Below are 19964 nucleotides of genomic sequence, written 5' to 3' on the forward strand. Positions count from 1 at the left end.
GGCATGTCGAAAATCTATTGCACTGAAATTTCTCAATAAACATTGATTTTCACTTGGTTTTTTTTTTTTCCTCATTTCTTGAAATTTTTATGATACAATCTTCACACAATTAGACTATGACGCTATATTCGGGGACTCCACACATAATATATCAAAATACTCGTCTTGACATCCTCTATCCGAATTTGTAAATATTAGATGCTGCATCCTTGTGGAATACCCTGTATATATGCGTCATTTTTGATAGTTCTAGGTCTGACATTCTGACCTGTAGAGAGCTAACACAGACAAAAAAAATCTTTCATTTTTATTAGTATTAAAGATAAAATTTTATAATCTAAATTTACTGAACAGATAAAATCATTCTCTCGTGTTTCTCATAGCAGATATTTTTAATTCCTGTAATATTGTTTCAACCACTCTTTAAAGTGAATTTGGTAATCATTTAAAAAATAAAATGGATACTTTTTTAAAATAAGCGACAAAATTATTTGTGGCCTTAGTTTTCTGCATCAATGTGCTTCCATTCTTAATCTCTAAGTCTTTTTTACTATACTTGTTTATATTGTGCTTCTTCTGTTATTGCTTCCCCCCCTTTTTTTTTCGCTTTTCTTCTTTTGAATTCCTCTCTTGCTGTAGTATTCAGTATGTAACAGCCGTATTCCAATAAATTAAAAAACGAATTATGCAAACTATACTATATAGCGTACGTTTGAGTAAGTTGTTTTATATAGATTATTATTTGATCATACAATAATTTCTGAAAGCAGCAAATATTGATTTTAAGATTTCTTTTTCTTTCAGCACTAAAATGAAATCTATAATTTGGACCATAATAGAACTTAAGTGCACATTGACAAGATATTTTATGCAGAAAATGACGTTCTTTGTTCAGTTTCGAATGTTGGTTTATAAATGCAGATTTCATTATTATATTTAATTTGGTTGTTTACGATTTTATTTCATACTTTGCAGTTATTTATTCGCGGAAAATCGACAAAAATATCCTCTGATTTTTGCAGCAAATGATTGTTTATTCAATAAAGTGTACTAAAATAGAAATGAGGAAGTAATTAGTGTTTAAAGTTATGCTATGAACACATAACCTTAAAATAAATGTTTATTTTTGCAGAACTCATTAGCACCGTGAAAGGCCTTCATTTTGTTTATGTATAAAGGATAATGATAGTTTACAAAATGAAATAAAGGAACAATATCACAATAATTATTACATATGCAAACATATATATTTCAAAAAGTCGTCCGATTGGCAAATACCTTCAGAGAACGTTAGATATTGCGAAGAAAATATGGAGTTTCTGGTAAGAAAATATTTTAATTGATTATCTGAATTTTCTTATTTTTGCAATTACCAACTGAAGCATTGATTCTGACCTATATAAAATGAGTTCCTTAAGTGTTCATAAACATATTTGCGTTTCGTGAACTGAAAGATTTGCTCACTGAATGGAAACACTTTTATTAACGGGGAAGCATTCACATTTCGTGAAATGAAAGATTTATTTACTGAATGGAGAACTAAAAAAATTGAACTGTTGAATTACCAACTAAATAAACAACAACAATCTCCCTTCTCCATAGTATGCATTATAGATGAAGCCTAAAGTCCTGATTATTATTCATCAGTCAGTCATTCTTTTAACTAGACGTTCAGCTCCTTCTTTCTTTGCAAGAAATATATGTTTATTTATTGATGGATTATTACCTGATTTCATTTTATTTTGTGTCATGTTACAATGACTGAAATCTTCATCACAGATAGAAAACAAGTTGATAACTCTTGAGATCGAGCTATTATATTAACTATTGGTCTACTTGTCCATAAACTTTGGTTTAGTGTCCAAATTTAGTGTTCGAATGGATATGGTGTACCTTTTGAAATCAACAAGAGGGGATATCACAGTGACATCTTTCTAGGCAACTTAGCTAGTGAAATCTGTTGAACAGTCGGGAACACATTTGATAAGATATAGCTATCTAACTAATACTACTTTGTCTTTTGTCAATAAAGATAATCATTTTGAATTATCTACTCTACCTAAAAACAAAAGATCTTCCTCTTCTCTTGTTTACGTTTCGTTCACCTACTCTTAAGTTAAATTTGTTAAGAAAGTAATCCAGACCGAGAATGTATGGTTTATTGATATTATTTTCTTAGAACCTTTGTATCTCTGCTTTTTACCAGCAACAGTCTTTAATGTTAGAAATGGTATAAATAGGTTGTTCCTTTGAATTCTGGGTCAAACCTGTTCTTTAAGGGATTGCAATTGCATCTGCATCCACCATTATCAATCACAAAATATCACAAATAGATCTTCCTAAAAAAACTGAATTTTCTTTTCGCTAAGAATAGGATCATTCAAGGCTCTTCTTCAAGGTCCTTATCCAAGAGAGAAAGATGGACGTAAGTTAGTTTCCCTCGCCGGACATAATCATATGGCTCCCTGTCTCCTCATTGCACTTCCGACAAGTCATAGTGTAATACAGTCGAGAAACTATCCCCTTCCTATAAACAAGAATTTTCTACAATTTTTCCAGCAGTTTCATTACGGAATCAAGTTTATCATCCTTTTCGCTATTTGTGCCATCTTTTCTTCCTATTAATCTTATGTATTTAGATACCGTTGAAATAGTTTTTTTTAAATTCATAATGCCATTTTTTCTTTCTATGTATCTTATGTATTTAGATACCTTAGAAATAGTTTTTGTAAGTTTATATTTCCTGCAGTAGGTGAGAGCGGATTCCAAATCCTTTGTATAAATTAATTTTATTAAATGCTTTTGTCTGTGATAGATTTGACTAAATACTGGGCCACCAACTTTTCGGAACATCCAAACACTACCTGGTTTAGGTCAGAGTCTTTAATCGCTCCCTATCATCAGTATTGGAGACTTATTCCTCGGTTCCGTCATCTTACTTTCAACTCAAAGCAGTAAAATTGGTTAAGATAACTCCATAAAACAGAATTTTAGAGCCTTCTCGATGGTCATTAGTGCTGTCAACTTATTTCTTGGTATTCCTTGCAGACTCTTCGCAAATGGTATTCGGAGAGAGACTGCAAGTTGATTGGCCTTCGCAAAGTCCATTCGTTTGTAATACACTCAATGTTAAATTGATATTTCAAGCCAGTCCAAGATGAATGCACTCCGAATTTGAAGAGTTTTATTATTGGTCTTGAATGCGCACATTCTGAATTTACCGGAAAATTGGTTTGATCTCAAGATCACTTAATCCCTGCCCGATGTCGCTGATCTTCTTCATAATGTCACCTTTTACTTATATCTCTACTTTCACATCTTGGATATTTTCTTCTATTTTTCCAATGCATCTCTCAAAGTGGTGCTTAATTCCGTTGATTTCAATCTTAAAGTGTGCTCTCATCTTTTCTTTATCAGCTCAAATTAGGCTTTTCATTGGGCGTTGTACTTGCTCGATTCTATTATTTATTTTTTAAGGTTAAGATCGCATCTCTTTTTTACATTTTCCCTTCTTCCCTTCGATTTTCTCCTTGATTTCTTTAATTTGCCTAAAATTCGATCATAATGACATTTACAGAAATTTTTGTCTGAAATTTCGTAAAACATTTGCACTGCAGATCCTTTCATAATATGCTCATTTAACACTAGAACCACTATTTTTCAAAACAACATAATTCTGTAATTTCATCCGAAAATTTATGAAATGATTTTGGAGGAAATGAGGAAAACTTATGATGGAAAATTGGTTGAATGATATATGTAATAGAAAATTTTCAAAATAATAATTAAATCCCAAGACAATAATTATTTAACTCGGTTATTAATTTGTCGATTGAAACAAATCTGCTACCTTGAATTATTTCCATTGACTAAATGCGATATTAAATACTTGATTCATAGTTATCCATAGTACATAAACAAGAATTCGATGGCTGCACTCAATTAATAAATTTTCATTTAAAAACAATTCTTTATCATTATTAATAATTCAAGTTATTTCCTTTTCAGATCAAGAGTATGTTCTTTGCATTTATCCTTTCAAATCCACCGAAGGGATATGCCACTGCAATCAAAGCTTCATTAGAAACATCTTCAGGAGTTATTACAAACTACATTACTACCACTCACTTTAACTGGTCAGGAGGAGGGAGCGAGCCAACACCAATTAACAGTAATAATGACACAATTTCTGTTTCCGATTCAGCAAGAAATGATGGAGCATCATTTGTATCAAATCCTGCAAAAGGTATTGGGGTCTCATCTTTGTCTGCACCAGAAGAATCCATTGTAGAAAGACAATACAATAATCGTGATGAAGCAGAATTTGCTATTGAGGGAGAACCTTCAATTAAACGTATCGGTGATGCAATCTTATCTGGTGCGAGCATTGGAAAAAATCTATACGACAGTATTAATTTAGGTATTGGTGGAACACTTGGATCTTTATTTGGAAGTACTGGTAAAGCAGCCCCTTCAGGTGAAAAAATTGTTGAAAACAAAAACGCAAACACTTGTAAACCAGGTTTCCCATTTGCAGATGTAAATTGTTTTAAAGGGATTGATGATAAAATCACATCAGTAGGACATGCTGTAGCAACAAAATACGGCAATACTGATAAACCAATTGCTCCTGGAGGAGTATCTTCAAATGGGGTTATTAATGGTGCAGTCACACCAGGAAAGAGGGTTGTAGTAACACACGATAATTCTGGTAAACCAGTATTTACTGTTGGAGGAGTATCTTCATTCCCAGGGATGAGTAGTGCCGCCGCACCAGAAAGGAGCATCTCAGCAATAAATTATGGTAATTCTGGTGAAGCAGGAGCTGCTATTGGGGGAATACCTTCACTTGAAGGTATTGGTGATATAGCCGCACCTAGAGGGAACGTTGTAAACACGCAATACGGCAATACTGGTTCAGCTCTTAGTGGACTATTATCTTTACTTGGTGCTACTGGTGATTCACCCGTATTAGGAGCAAAAGATGTAGGAACACAAAACAATAATTCTGGTAAACCAGTATTTACTGTTGGAGGAGTATCTTCATTCCCAGGGATGAGTAGTGCCGCCGCACCAGAAAGGAGCATCTCAGCAATAAATTATGGTAATTCTGGTGAAGCAGGAGCTGCTATTGGGGGAATACCTTCACCTAAAGGAATTGGTGATATAGCCGCACCTAGAGGGAACGTTGTAAACACGCAATTCGGCAATACTGGTTCAGCTCTTAGTGGACTATTATCTTTACTTGGACCCTTTGGTGATTCAGCCGTATTAAGAACAAAAGATGTAGGAACACAGAACGATAATTCTGGTAAACCAGGACTCCCACTTGGAGGGGTATCTTCATTTCCAGACATAAATGGTGCCATCGCACCCGAAAGGAGCGTTTCCGCAATAAATTACGGTATTTCTGGTGAAGCAGGAGCTGCTATTGGGGGAATACCTTCACTTGGAGGTATTGGTGATATAGCCGCACCTAGAGGGAACGTTGTAAACACGCAATACGGCAATACTGGTTCAGATCTTGGTGGATTATTATCTTTAGTTGGGGGCACTGGTGATTCTGCCACATTAGGAGCAAAGGGTGTAGAAACACAAAACGATAATTCTGGTAAAGCAGGACTCTCTCTTGGAGGATTATCTTCATTCCCAGGCGCCGTCCCACCAGAAAGGAGCGTTTCAGCAATAAATTACGGTAATTCTGGTGAAACAGGAGCTGCTATTGGGAGTATACCTTCATTTGAAAGTGTTGGAGATATAGCTGCATCTAGAGGGAATGTTGTAAAAACGCAATGCGACAATGTTGGTTCAGCTCTTGGTGGAGTACCTTTAGTTGCAGGTATTGGAGGAGGTGCAGCCGCACCAAGTATGCACGGCAGTACTATTAAAACTGGCCATGAGGGATTATCCTCATTTGGAGGTAACGGTGCAGTTGTATCAGGTGGAAACATTGTAGGAACACAATATGCCAATTCTGTTAAACCTGGGATTGCTCTTGCAAAAGCGTCTTCATTTGGAGGTGTAAGTGGTGCAGTCGCGCCAGAAAGAAATGCTGCAGTAACTCTATACGGCAATACTGGTCCTGCAGCCACATCAGAAGGGGATGCTGTAGGAATATGGCATGACAAGATTGGCGGAGCAGGATTTTCACAGGAACGAATACCTTCAATTGGCGCAGCTGCATCAGCTGGTAATGTTGGAGAATCACAGTATAACAGTGCTGGTTCTGCTTTTGGTGAACCATTATTAGCTGGAGGCATAAACTTACCAGTGTTGAACCATAGATTAATGCCATACAGCAATATTAAAGCATCTGACGCCCCTGGAGCCAACCATCCAGTAGTTTCGAATTCTCCTGGATCCAGTGCATCGTTTTCTATCCACGGATGAACTTATATGCTGCGTTATAGTTATTAGAAATGAAGTCAATATTAAAAAATTCACTTCTGTAAGGCATTATTTTTATCATTTAAAATTAGGAATATTTAATAATCTAAATGCCAATTTTAGAAATGTATCCAAATATCAGTAGGTTAGGTTTATATGCTGTATTTAAGCTACGAAATAAGATGTTGAGTGCCTTTTCTCCTTCATTAATGTTTATATACGTACATTTATTTATCAAATCTGATTACAATAGTCGCTCGAATTTTAAGAATTATAATATAGCATTAATTTCTAAATAATACAGTCAAATTGCTAAACACTGTAAAATTTAACAGATTTTTCTAATGCAATTCTCGATTTCCATATAATTAGAAAAATGAAATTCTAAGTATTATATTTATTTTTGAGCGCAATGAAGAATTTTTCTTCAGTTTATTTAAACATATTCTGAATTTTCAATATAATTTTAAAATATTCTATACAATTTTCTAATATTTCTTTAGTTAAAGATTTTTATAAAATGTAAATTAAAAAAAGAATTTTGCTAATGTATAATTCTTCTTGCTTTATACTAAACTAGCCGCTTTCAGTGATCAACGTGTTAGTCCGAAACATTGACTTTCCTCGCTGTTGCTCTATTAATATGAAGTGTATTTCAAATTTCATCCTTTTTGTTTAATGAGATTGAAAGATATGAATTTAATGAAAACTGAAATATAGGAAAACATGAAATAAATTTTCGAAACCGGCTTTCGAAATAAAGCATTTCAATATTAAATAAAAACGAAACACCAAATTCAACAGTAAAAAAAAAAAAAAAAAAAAAAAAAAAAAAAATTGAGGTTATGAAAATTTTCAAAACATAACCAAACATACTATTGGTTGTTATATTCAAGAAGCATATTTAAAATTACATGGTTCTGTGATTTATGATAAATAAGTTCGTTAATTCAATATTACTTTTATATTCACAAATCTGTGGGTAAAATAATGCCCAATAAAGTTACGGCGAACATTCTATCAAATAAATGATATAAAGCATCTGTAGAGTTAGCTTAGCTATTTTAACGTTTCGTTTAAAGCAACATTAGGGCTATTTTGGGACGGCCCACGTAATTTTGAACCGCGAGCAGATGACGAGGACGAAACCTAAGTTAGCACCTCTCTCTCCAAACTTCCACATAACATCACACCAGTGGGAGGACATTTGGCCCCGACGGATTTAACGTGCATCACATCTTCTTACACGATGGTTTTTCAGTGGAATAAGATCTCGAATCTGAAACCCTCCGGTTCCGAAGCCGAGACCTTACCATCAGCCAGACCGACCCTCAAAGTGTCACTACTATGTCATGGCAGGAATTTGTTTTTAGTATTCATATGTGACTATTAAATTAGCGCTAAATCCTTTACTTCTTGTTACCTTAAGAATGTCTTGAAAAAAGAACAGAAATTTCAGATTTTGTGATCCGCATTTAGGCTCATAATAGTTTTGGAGCCATAAGCTTATTCACATTTCTTGTTCTCTTGTGTCGCCTATTACAGCTCACTCATTTTTTATAGATCTGAATTTTAGCAAATGGAACAATCGTACCAGTCAAAATGGCTGATCGATTTCGTTTAGAATCTATGTCTCTGGTAATTCTAGTATTAATGCAAAAGCGGAAGAAAGAGAAAATTCGACTACCAGTTCTTTTACTTGAAACTTGCTCCAAAAAGTATTGATAATAATGTAAGCATTGGATATCCTTAATAATTTAATAATCGGGGAAATCTTGATTTCTTTAGGCCATTGAAAATTATTTGAGGGAATCAAAATGTAAAACTTTAATGTATAAAGCATTACAAAATTCATATACTCCAAGATATGAAGTAGAAAGAATATGAAAGTTTACCCCTAGATATACTTTGAAATTTGATATACTATTATTTCTGAATTTAAATCACAATGGTAGTTGCTTGAAGCATAAAAAGGCAAAATGTTAATAATATAATTCTTAAAAAATGGCAGAAAACATAACATCAAATATTTTATGAAGGAATAAAAATATCACATAATTGGCTGTAATTCTTAATAGAATAAAAAAAATATATGAATTATAGACACCCGAATACTGCAGAAAAAATAAAAATAAAAAAGGCAATATTAGAAAGTATTGCTTTAAAACTGGTTAGAAAAAACGTAGTACAATGCAGCAATTTTTTTTTTAAATATAAAATGAAATAAAATTTTATTTACTGAACTCGGGTCAAAAATTCAAAAAAATAATTTATATGCATACTTATAAAAATAGTTATGATAAATCAATAGTATTTATTTAAAATTGAAAGCACTAAAATATGAGGGAAAATGAAATTATTTAAAATGAAGAACAGAAGAAATTTTTTTTATAAGGCAGTGTTTATAAAAGTAAATTTTTATCTCTGTATATTGAAAATAAGCAGAGACATAGGAGAGTACATTGCGTTTACTACGAATTGGATGAGGAACTAAAATCTTATTTTTAATTGCATGTTCAAAGAAAACATGATATTAATAAAGGAAAATTCACCAAATGGAATGGTTTAATGAATTGGAAAAAAAAACTGCTCTGAATTACTGCCAAAAATTAATAACTTTCTATAAAAAATTTTTAATATAATGTAGAAAAACGCCGAAAACTAGTGTAATTTTTAATGAAAAATGATTTTGAAATGTTGATAGGAATATTCCTAACATTTCGTAGTGCACATGCTGTAAATTTTCAATGTACAATCAAAGCTGTACAAAAACTGCGGATTTCTATACCGTACACAAAAATGGCACTCTACTTTATATATACACAAACATACAATACATATACCTACATATACAGAGTGATCTGTAAAGTCCTTTTAAGCTTGTTAAATTCAAAACCGCATCTCGTATAGCCAGGAAAGTGACATGCCCTGGCGTCAAAATAAGAAAGATACAAAAAAAAAAAAAAAAAAAAAAAAACGGGATTGTTGAGAAAGTCCAATTAGAAAAATGCATACCATAATAAAAACAAAGAAAAACGATTCATGAATTTATCTGCAAACTTAGGTGTTATATTTTTGATTAAAATCATAAAATTTACATAACATTTAAAAAGGTTTCGTTAAAATTTAAAAAAATGTATTATCCGGTATTATAGTCTTTCCTATTTAAGCAATGGCGAAATGAATTTTATGCAACGAAAATCAAACAAAAAAGATAAAAAAAAAAATCTGTAACATGTAAGTGGACGAATCTGAGGATCCATATTTTTAAATTTTGGACAAACCCTTTATTCAAGGTACGGAAATGTTATAATTTTAAAAACAAAACTCTCCTTCGATTTTATAGATAACAACTTGGTATAATGTGTATTTTTAATAGTTTTTAGCTGATTTCCCTTATTTTTTTAAATTTTCGTAACTTATTTCGTCACTAGGGGTGCTGTAACCTAACTCTATCAATTCAGCATACTCATTTACTATAGGTTATATGTTACTTTCACAGCTATACGAGAAGCCGAAATTTTGAATTTGAAAGATTCACATGTCACCCTACACGCATATATATATATATATATATATACAGGGTGTTTATAAAGTCCCGGACCCATTTTGATGTTTAATAACTCATAAAATAATAAAGATATAAACACACTTATGACATTTATTGATGGAATAACTCATATATTTTCCTTTTCAGGTTTGAATATTTTTACTTTTGTAAATATCGTCTGCGCGTGTGGTTAATTTCAGATAATTTCATTTTCCAGTCTAAATATCTGTATTTTTCTAAATATTGTCTGCTTATTAATTGCATTTTTCTCTCTTTTTGTTTTTGTCAACTATTGCAATGTTATGTTTACTTTTGATGTGTTTGTTCTATGTAGTACTTTTGTATGTGATGTTTTATTCGAGCGGATATTAAGGAGAATGCATACACCACAAGAGAAAGCACAGATTTTATGGTGGTTCATAGAAATGAAATCGATAGTGCAAGCACAGAGAAATTTCAGAAGAATTTACCAAAAAGATCCTCCATCCAAAAACAGCACCTTGCGGTGGAAAAAGAATTTTCTAGAAATTGGAAGTATCGAAGATAAGAAACGTTCCAGACGTCCTTGCACAAGTGATTTTGATGTTGAGCGTGTCAGAGAGACATTTTTACACAATCCTAGAATATCTGTGAGATCAGCGGCAACAGAATTGGATATGCCAATTTCGACGGTGTACAAGGTTATTAAGAAAAAATTAAGACTGCATGCATACAAAGTTCAAATTGTTCAAGTTTTGGAACCGAACGATAGACCTAGGAGGATGGCCTTTGCAATAGATATGCTAAGGAGGATAGAAGATGCTGCTGATTTTCTGAAGAGCATAATGTTCTCCGATGAAGCATCCTTTCATGCTTCTGGCATTGTTAATCGCCATAAAGTGCGCAAATGGCTCTGTGGATGCCGACATGCTTGTCGCTACCTGGCGTGAAATTGACTCTCGACTTGATATTCTCGTGCTACGAAGGGGGCACACGTGGAAGTTCATTGACAAGGGTCATGAAACTTTTTGAGTCTATTTAACCATTTATGTTATTAATTTAAATCTATCTTTATTATTTTATGAGTTATTAAACATCATAATGGGTCCGGCACTTTATAAACACCCTGTATATATATATATATATATATATATATATATATGTGTGTGTGTGTGTGTGTGTGTGTGTGTGTGTGTGTGTGTGTGTGTGTGTGTGTGTGTTAAAACATAATTTTTTAAGCAGATTCGGGGCTGAAGACCAAGAGAAGACACTTTGAAAATTTAAAACCTCGTTTTTATTCCATCCATCCCGGGAAGCATGATTTACGTGCAAGCAGAAGCGACGAAACGCATCACACAGAGCGACAAAAGAGCGAAATGAGGAAATTCTAATTAAAAATTTATCTCCGTGATTATATACTGTGAGATTTTGATAGGGATTTCTCTACATGTGTCGATCCAGGTAAGGGAATTGTAGGGATCTTTTAAAAGAATGTGTTTGGCTTAACAATTTTTTATCCTTTAACTTTGATTGTGAGAACTTGTCGATCTCAGCAATTTTTCACAGCTTCCATTGCATTTATTAAGAAAAAAGGTGGAATTGGATCATCAGAAAATAAGAGAACATTTAAGAATGAAGTTAATATGGGCAAAATAAAGCTAAAAATTAGGAAATTAATTAAGTATAATTTAGATTTTAAAATTTCATTATACACACACACACACACACACACACACACACACACACACACGCACAGAAATATATATATATACAAGGTGTCTCAAAAACCTTGACCGCTGCTTTTATTCCTTAAATATTGATCATAGACATATACTGTAAATTACAAAGTTGCATAAAAAAAAGTCGTAAAATGTTAGGAAATCGATTAAAATTTTTCAGGGGATTAAATTAAAAAAAATACAAAATTTATATTTTTATACAGACCCCGCAGAAGAAAAGCCCAGTGAGTAAAATGTTTTTCATCCTCTGATAAGGTCATGTACAAAATTTCAGCAATTTATCAGAAAAAGTCTCAAAGATATAAAACTACATAAATGCTGGCTTAAACCACTTTTCGATGCCTAGATATGAGTTAGCAAAGAGGAAAAATCATGTCGGATGTTTGTGTTTTAGGGGTCGTACACAAATTAACTAAGAAAGTAATGATTGAATAAATAAATAATAAATTTGCTATTTATTTGTTCAAAAGTATTGAAAATTTGTAGAAAAAATAACTTAAAGGAAAGATTACTTTAAGGAAAGATTACATAAGTTTTTTTTTACAAGTTTATTGATTGTGCTATTTTCAAGTTATATTCTGTAATTCATAATATAAAATTTCAAAGAATTTTTCAGGAAGCATAGATTTAAAATTTTTTTATTTAAAACTAAAGATATGAAGCATATTTTATTTTCTTAGGATGCATTTCTGCTTCTGAACTGAAGATGCAAACATTTACATTTTAATTTGTGATTGCCCAACTTTGTTTTAACATATCTTTGAGAGTTTTCATGATAAAATTCTGAAATTTTGTATATGACCTTATTAGAGGATGAGGCACATTTTATTCATTGGGAATTTCTTTTGTGTAAGGTCAGTATAAAAATTTAAATTTTGTATTTTTTGAAGTTTAATCCCTTGAAAATTTTAATCGATTTCATAACTTTTTGAACTTTTTTTTTACACAACTTCGTAATTTATAGTATATGTCTGTGATCAATATTTAAGGAATAAAAGTCGCGGTGAAAGTTTTTGAGGCTCTCCCTCTCTCTCTGTGTATATATATATATGACAGAGAGGATGATTAGTTTATGGACATAAGTACCAATGCCAGGTAAATTTGGTCAAACTCTATTGTTGTTTTAACCACAGTAATACTGATATGTCAGAAGTATTAAGATTTAAAATGAAATAATGAAATGAAAATTGCTGGAAATGGACTTCCCAAAACTTTCTCCCATATTCTGTAATAAAAATGTTTTTTCAGAGAACGCCTTGCTTGGCATTGGCGTACAATAGTTACGAAATATCATCTTTAGCGTGAATATAGCACTTTTACTGAATCCATCATGTCATCTGAATCTACCAAATTTGATATATTTAAGTTAGTGCAACTTTGAGTTAATCACGTTTACATGCCTCTGAAAGAACAAACGGATAGACGAATTCCTTGTTGGTTGTGGCTCAAAATTTGTAACTTGTCTAGGTTATATCATTATTTGTATCGAAGTATCATTATTTGAAGTATTATGTAGACAGTATCATTATTTGTATCGAATTTATCTGTCTAGTTCTCTTCGTTTTGTTGTTATCGTGCTAAATTATATTCGAACAGCCGGACCGACAGATTTCCTTTGAATGGATTTTGCTCAAAATTTGACGGTAATCTACAAACTTTGCTACAAGCCTGTATACTAAATTTCACCCATTTAGCTCAGAGTGTTTTAGAGTTGTATTTGTCACAGACAGACAGACGTGACATTTTCTAAAAGAGTGTTTTTCAAACTCAAGTAGGCATAAAACGTGGAGTTGCGTCAAAATCTCGAATTCGAATTTTGTGATGATTACTATACTTTCTCTATACTTCGTATATGAAAAAGTAAAAACTATTGAAAGTAACAATATAGGGAATAAGATGTAGGATTATTTAATTCGATTTATGGGCATAGTTTTAATTTTACTTTATTTAACAGAAAAACAGAAATTTTTATACTTTTCGGTGAATTGTACTCATGAATTTAATTAGTTACGTGGTGCCATCTATGTTTACAATGTGAGCTAGAAAAAAAAAACATGAAAAAAAAATTACAGCTTTCTGCTCTGCGGGAATTTATTAAGAAAATTTTGTATCGTATTCGTGTTTATAGAAATCTCAGACGAAAATCTGACGACCAAACTACCATTTTATACAACTTGAAAAGATTTTTTAAAATTTAATTCAGTTTTTAGTGAATGTTTATTACTCGAGAAGGAAATAAATTATGTAGCTAAAATAAGTAGCAAATACTTTTAATCCAGTTTTCCATGCTTTCCACGTTTTTATTCTGTTTATTGATGATGTATAAATAATGAAAATTTGCATATTTTCGGTGATTTTAAAATCAAATTCATTTTTTATACATTCATTATTTATTTCATTATTTATACATTATAATTTTATTATACATCATTATTTATACATTATATATCATTATTATTATACATCATTATTTATACATTATATATCATTATTATTATACATCATTATTTATACATTATAATTTTCATTATTTATACATCATCAATAAACAGAATAAAAACGTAGAAAGCATGGAAAACTGGATTAAAAGTATTTGCTACTTATTTTAGCTACATAATTTATTTCCTTCTCGAGTAATAAACATTCACTAAAAACTGAATTAAATTTTAAAAAATCTTTTCAAGTTGTATAAAATGGTAGTTTGGTCGTCAGATTTTCGTCTGCGATTTCTATAAAACACGGATATGAAATGAAATTTTCTTAAAAGTCAATAAATTTCCGCAGAGCAGAGAGCAATAATTTTTTTTTTTTCATATTTCATATTACGATGTGGAAAACAAAAAGGTAGCTGTTAGTGCTGATTCTATGAACTAAAATATTTACGAGGTCAGTTTCTTAAGATATTGATATTGCAAACAAAAAACGTTATATAAATATAGTATGATTATCAAGCTATCAATCTATATTTCAAATAAAGTGTGAATCATAATAACCCTTAGAATATATCTCCCAATCATTTTTATTCACAGTTTTTTCATAATTGTCATGGGTGTTAAGATTTTGACATAATAAAAGGACGGATCAGTAACGGATTTATGAATTTTGAGGACTTAGGTAATGCACATTTTGAAGCCCCTCTTTTAATAAGATGGCCAGTTTCGTTTCACATTTTAACACATTTTTAATATGATGAAAATTTACTTCAGGTAAATATTTTTTTATTTCATTAACTTCGTAAAAATGCATTGGTTTTTATTTAGCTATTATGATTTCAGAATTCTTGGTATGCTCATTTGAATAAAATATGACTGAAATAGATATTCGGTTAGATAAATATTTTAATAATCAATGTGAATGGAAAGAAATATATAAGGACAAGATGAATCTTACTCGATAAAGAGTTAATATTTTTCTAATATTTAATCCACCACAGAATCTGTATTTTTTTATAAACTTATTTATTTAGGAACTAGAAAACAAACTGCCAGCTGGATGCTATCTCTCAGCCTAAAGGCATAGGCAGATCCCTAGTTGGAAATCCACCGGTGGTTTGTATTTTATCTATAAATTACGTCATGCGTATCCGACAAAGCAAATTCCTTCAAAACGCTCAACAGTGAAGGCCATTGAACCTGGAACTATTAAACTCGGGGCCTTGTGATTTATTGGAAAGTAAATGCTCGCTTAAAAGAGAGTTTTAAAAATTTTAATTAAAGTTTGATTAAAATTTATCAAAATATTAAGTTTCCCTAAATAACTTCGGATTGTAGCATGTCATCACAGAATAATCTCTTTCTGAAATTAAAGAAGAGAAATTCTTTCTGAAATTAAAGAAGAAAAATATTCGGAAACAATGCTTTTCTTCACAAAGTTTTTGTTAATTTTAATAAATGTTTATTAATATTTCAGGCATATTTTACAACTATATTAAATGTTATTATACATGTGTACGTATGTATATGGACATATGTATAATACGTATGTATAATTTACGTATGTATATTATACATACGTACACATGTATATGAATTTATACATGTGTACATCCTGCAAAAGAATATTTTTTTGAATGCTCCTTATTAAAATTCTAAGTTAAAATTAAAAAAAAAATACTATAAAAGGAGGCAAATCAAGCCTAGACTATCATCTTGCTTCGAAGCTAAATTCATTAACTTTCTTTAAATTTTTAATTTTTCAACTTTTATTTTGTATACAACATATGCAAAGAGAAAGTATATACGATTGTCCGTGAATGCGATTACTGAAAACATTGATACAAACGAATGATATCGAATTTTTGCTTCATGAACTAAAAGAAACAAACCTCGAAGTACATCAAATTTGTTATTTCTATCAAATTTCGAATGAAATATATTCGGAGAAAGTCAGCCCGAATATATGTGAACATGACAACTATAAAACGTATAATGATAGTCAAATCCATTTCGGCACACAAATTGAACATTAAAAATTCACACCAAAATTCACGCCATTTCACGCCAAATTTTATTTCATCCTGTTCAGGGATTGCCGTCTTCCGGTCTGCACTTTAGCATGCATGTAAACGAGATAGTCCAAGAACATAATAATTTAGATTAATGAAATTTTATTCATTGTTTTAGCATCAAAAATGCAGATTCTATCAAGTTTTTAAACCAAATCTGACAAAAATTTCACTGTCTGTTGGCTGCACTTCTCTTAAAATGTAACCTCAATAACTCTCAAATATATATGGATTTAAATAATTAAAATTTCGTATTTGATTTGGCAACTACATTTCTATTTCCATATTAAATTTTGGTTTTAATTTGTCCGGAACAAAGGTATCCAAAATACATATTAAGTTTTCAGATACTTGTATATAAACCGTGGGACAGATATTGATCGCTAAATATTAGTTTCACGCCAAAGGTCAGTATTTCGTAACTATTGTACGCCAAAGTCATGCAATTAATATTGTTATTCCGGATATAATTCCCAGAAGGTATTTTTCGAATTCAAGAAGGTCTGAAACGTGCAGATGAATCAAACCCCCGATTTCGAGTTTTTAGACAGTTATTATACTTTCTCTATCGATAATACTTTATATAGAAGAAAATAACCAAAGGGGGTAAACTCTCAAAAAATTTCTTGTACACTCTCTAACAAAGATGTAATCCCAATGAACCCCTTGCATGGTACTAGAGTACAATAGTCATTGTGTTTTTGAGTTACAGCGTTTATATGATTCTGAAAATACAGACTGACAAAGGGTCAGCCTCTCTTTCGATTTGCCTCAAAATTTGATATGTGTCGACCCTATAAATGTTAAATATGTGTACCGAAATGTATCAACCTAGCACTGCCCACTTCGTTTTGTAGTTGTCATATTCAAAAATCCCCGGGGGGCACCTCGAAATGAGGATGAGATGCTTCCGACATAGTGGTTGGATCTCGCCACCCTGGAGGGTACACAAATAGGTCGGGGATCTGACTCCTCCCATCGATGACGGGAAGCACTTTCTTCGGGGAGGGTTGTACCGTGGCCGGTGATGGCTCTTAGGACTTAACCCCTGTTCCCGCCAGTGTTGCTGTTGCGGCGGTCCGGTCATTTATTTTTATGGTTTAAATCCGTCTGCCTTCGTAGCGGGTCGGAGAGTCAGATAGTTGACTTACTTATATTCAAATACCTGGACTGACAGACTTTCTCTGAATGAACTTTGCTCAGAATTTGACATAAATATACAAAATTAACAAGCCTGTATACCAAATTTCATCGCTCTATCTCAAAGAATTTTTGAATTATCTTTGTCAAAAAAAATTTTTTTTTTCTAACTCAGGGAGGTTTAGCACGTAGAGATTATGTCAAAATATCATGAGTTCGAATTTTTTGACGATTACTATACTTTCTATGTACTTCGTATACAAGAAAGTTTAATTCTGCTCACATATGACGTTTCTGCTCACACATAAACTCATATTAAGTCAGAATTCTCCAAATAAAGGCTAATAAAGAAATCGTAACTATTGTGATCCCTTTATTAAAGAAGGAGATTATTTCTGTCTGTTGGTAGAATTATATTACATCTAGAAACAATAACTATCTCTTGTCCACCTTTAGCCCATTCGTGCAGAATTAGGAACCACACTCGTGATACATTATTGAAGCAAACTGCGTAGTAACGAGTCAGATTCGTGCTTGTGTCCCGATACTTTGCGTGCAAGTTAGATAGTGTCATTCTCTCTCTCTATGTGTGTGTGGGGGTGTAGCGACTGATTTTGCACGTTATTTTCTTTTTATGTAATTACAAAATAATTTATCTTGTGCCAAATAGGAATAAGAGTAACAATGGAAGATTATAGTAATAATAGCAGTGATGATTTTAGTTTATCAAAAAAAAATCCATAAAAAATGTGTCAGACGTTTATTCTACGACGATTTTGATGAGAATTTAAGAAATATAACTCATAAATCAATAGGTTAAAATACTACTATAGACTGGAATTTAATTTATGCCGAAATGTATCGAAATTAAGCAACATATTCTTTACTATGTCTCATTTTTTCCTTATTTATATTTATACATCTATATCTATATACATTCTTCTAATCAGGCTTTGCTTATATGAACACTTAATCATAAAATATCTCAACACAACTTGTCCATAATATATAAAAAATTAATTCTGCGAAAATGGGTTATAAATATTGAAATCCTAAAGCTTAAAAAAATTTGCATTTTAAAACATCGAAATTCAAATTTTTGTTATATTAGGTTTTTTTTTACCGTTGATGATGGTAAAAGCGTTCATTATCTGCCATTTTCAAATTTTTTAATTGCAGAACCAACCAGAGCCTAATCTGAGAAGCAGGAATTATTTAATTAGAAGAAGTTTGCATAATAAAGAAGACAAGAAGAAAACTGACATATTTTTTTAAACTTGCATTAAATATTTTTTGTATTTCATTATAGCGAAATCAAATCATTGCTGGGTATACCATAAAATAAATTTCTTTGTTACTACTAATTTAGGAAAATGTTTATTAAGGTTTGATGACTGAAATACTTTCAATAATGCTTTTTCCATAACTTCTTTCCAGATTTCCCATTTCGTATAATAGAAAGTATTTATGTGGAATAAATCGTGGAAGAGGAGTTACTTAATATTTTCTTTCTTCAAAATATCGCCAATGTACTGATATGTGAGTAAGTCCAAGTGAGAACACTCTCGGTGGTATTTGCAATAAAATAAAAAGAAGCCAGAATAGTTTAAGCTATGACACTTAACACGTCATTTTCTATTTATAAATGCGCCTTGGGAAAATGATGAGGACATTTTGATGATGACAATACTTTTTCTTTATGTTTCACTTCTCTTCATACTTTCGACTACGTATTATAGAAAGAATTTATGCATACAATCAGTAGAAAAGAATTAAATCTTTTTTTTCCAGCATATTGTCAGTGTACTGGAATACGAGGAAGTCGAGTCTAAAACATTCCTGGTCATTTTTGCAATAAAAATAGAAGGAAGCGGAAGTCCTTAGAATACTCTAAGCTCTGACACTGACACTTCATTTTCTAATTATAAAATAACAGCTTCGCAACAAGATATTATACATCCTTTTCAAAACAAATTTTAATCAAAGGATTGTCATGAATAGTGACCTTGGAGAACTTGACCGGCAACTTCTATTCAATAATTTTACGGTGACTTCTCTTACGTCATGAATGATGTAAGATTCAAGTATAGTAGTGTGTCGCGTGCACATAACCGGTCAACCTATTTCGTCAACAACAGAAAACAGATTCTGCCATGACTATTAATAAAAGGAAAAAAGCAACAGAATTTTTAAAACTCCTTTTTTTTTCATTTTCTCGTATACGAAGTTCATTAAAAGAAAATATTGTCATCGTAAAAAAAAGGAAAAAATCAAGATTTTTGCCGGTTTTTCACATTTTAAACTATTAGGAGTCAGACGAACGCATTTTTCTATCTGTCAAAGGTTTTTGAGCTATACTGATCAAATTCGGTATATGGATTTACAATCAAATTTGCAGATTTCTGTCAAATTTTAAAAGTAAATCTATTCTTAGAAATTTTGTTTGGCTAACTATTCGAGTGCAAGTGAACTCGGCAATGGCAAAATGCAACTTTGGTGCACAGTCTTAGCATGTAAAATATAAATTATCTCCGAATTTTGAGCCATATCTAATGGAAGTTGACAGCCCATCAGTCTGTACTTCCGGGCAGCAGTAAGCGCAATAATTCGTAAACGCCACAATTAAATTTGGTATGCTATCTTGTGACTATAACTGTAGTTCCTT

At 31.7% G+C, this 19964-nt stretch overlaps 1 protein-coding gene across 1 annotated transcript; it reads left to right on the top strand.

The window, feature by feature from the left end:
* Window positions 1–1278: 1278 nt before the first annotated feature.
* On the top strand, window positions 1279–6418 carry LOC129976325 (collagen alpha-2(I) chain-like). The gene is made up of 2 exons (XM_056089831.1): window positions 1279–1322; window positions 4009–6418. Exons 1-2 carry the CDS (start codon window positions 1311–1313, stop codon window positions 6388–6390), a joined length of 2394 nt encoding a protein of 797 aa, XP_055945806.1. The 5' UTR covers window positions 1279–1310; the 3' UTR covers window positions 6391–6418.
* Window positions 6419–19964: the final 13546 nt, after the last annotated feature.

The sequence above is a fragment of the Argiope bruennichi genome, chromosome 7 (assembly GCF_947563725.1).
Source record: "Argiope bruennichi chromosome 7, qqArgBrue1.1, whole genome shotgun sequence".
NCBI lineage: Eukaryota > Metazoa > Arthropoda > Arachnida > Araneae > Araneidae > Argiope > Argiope bruennichi.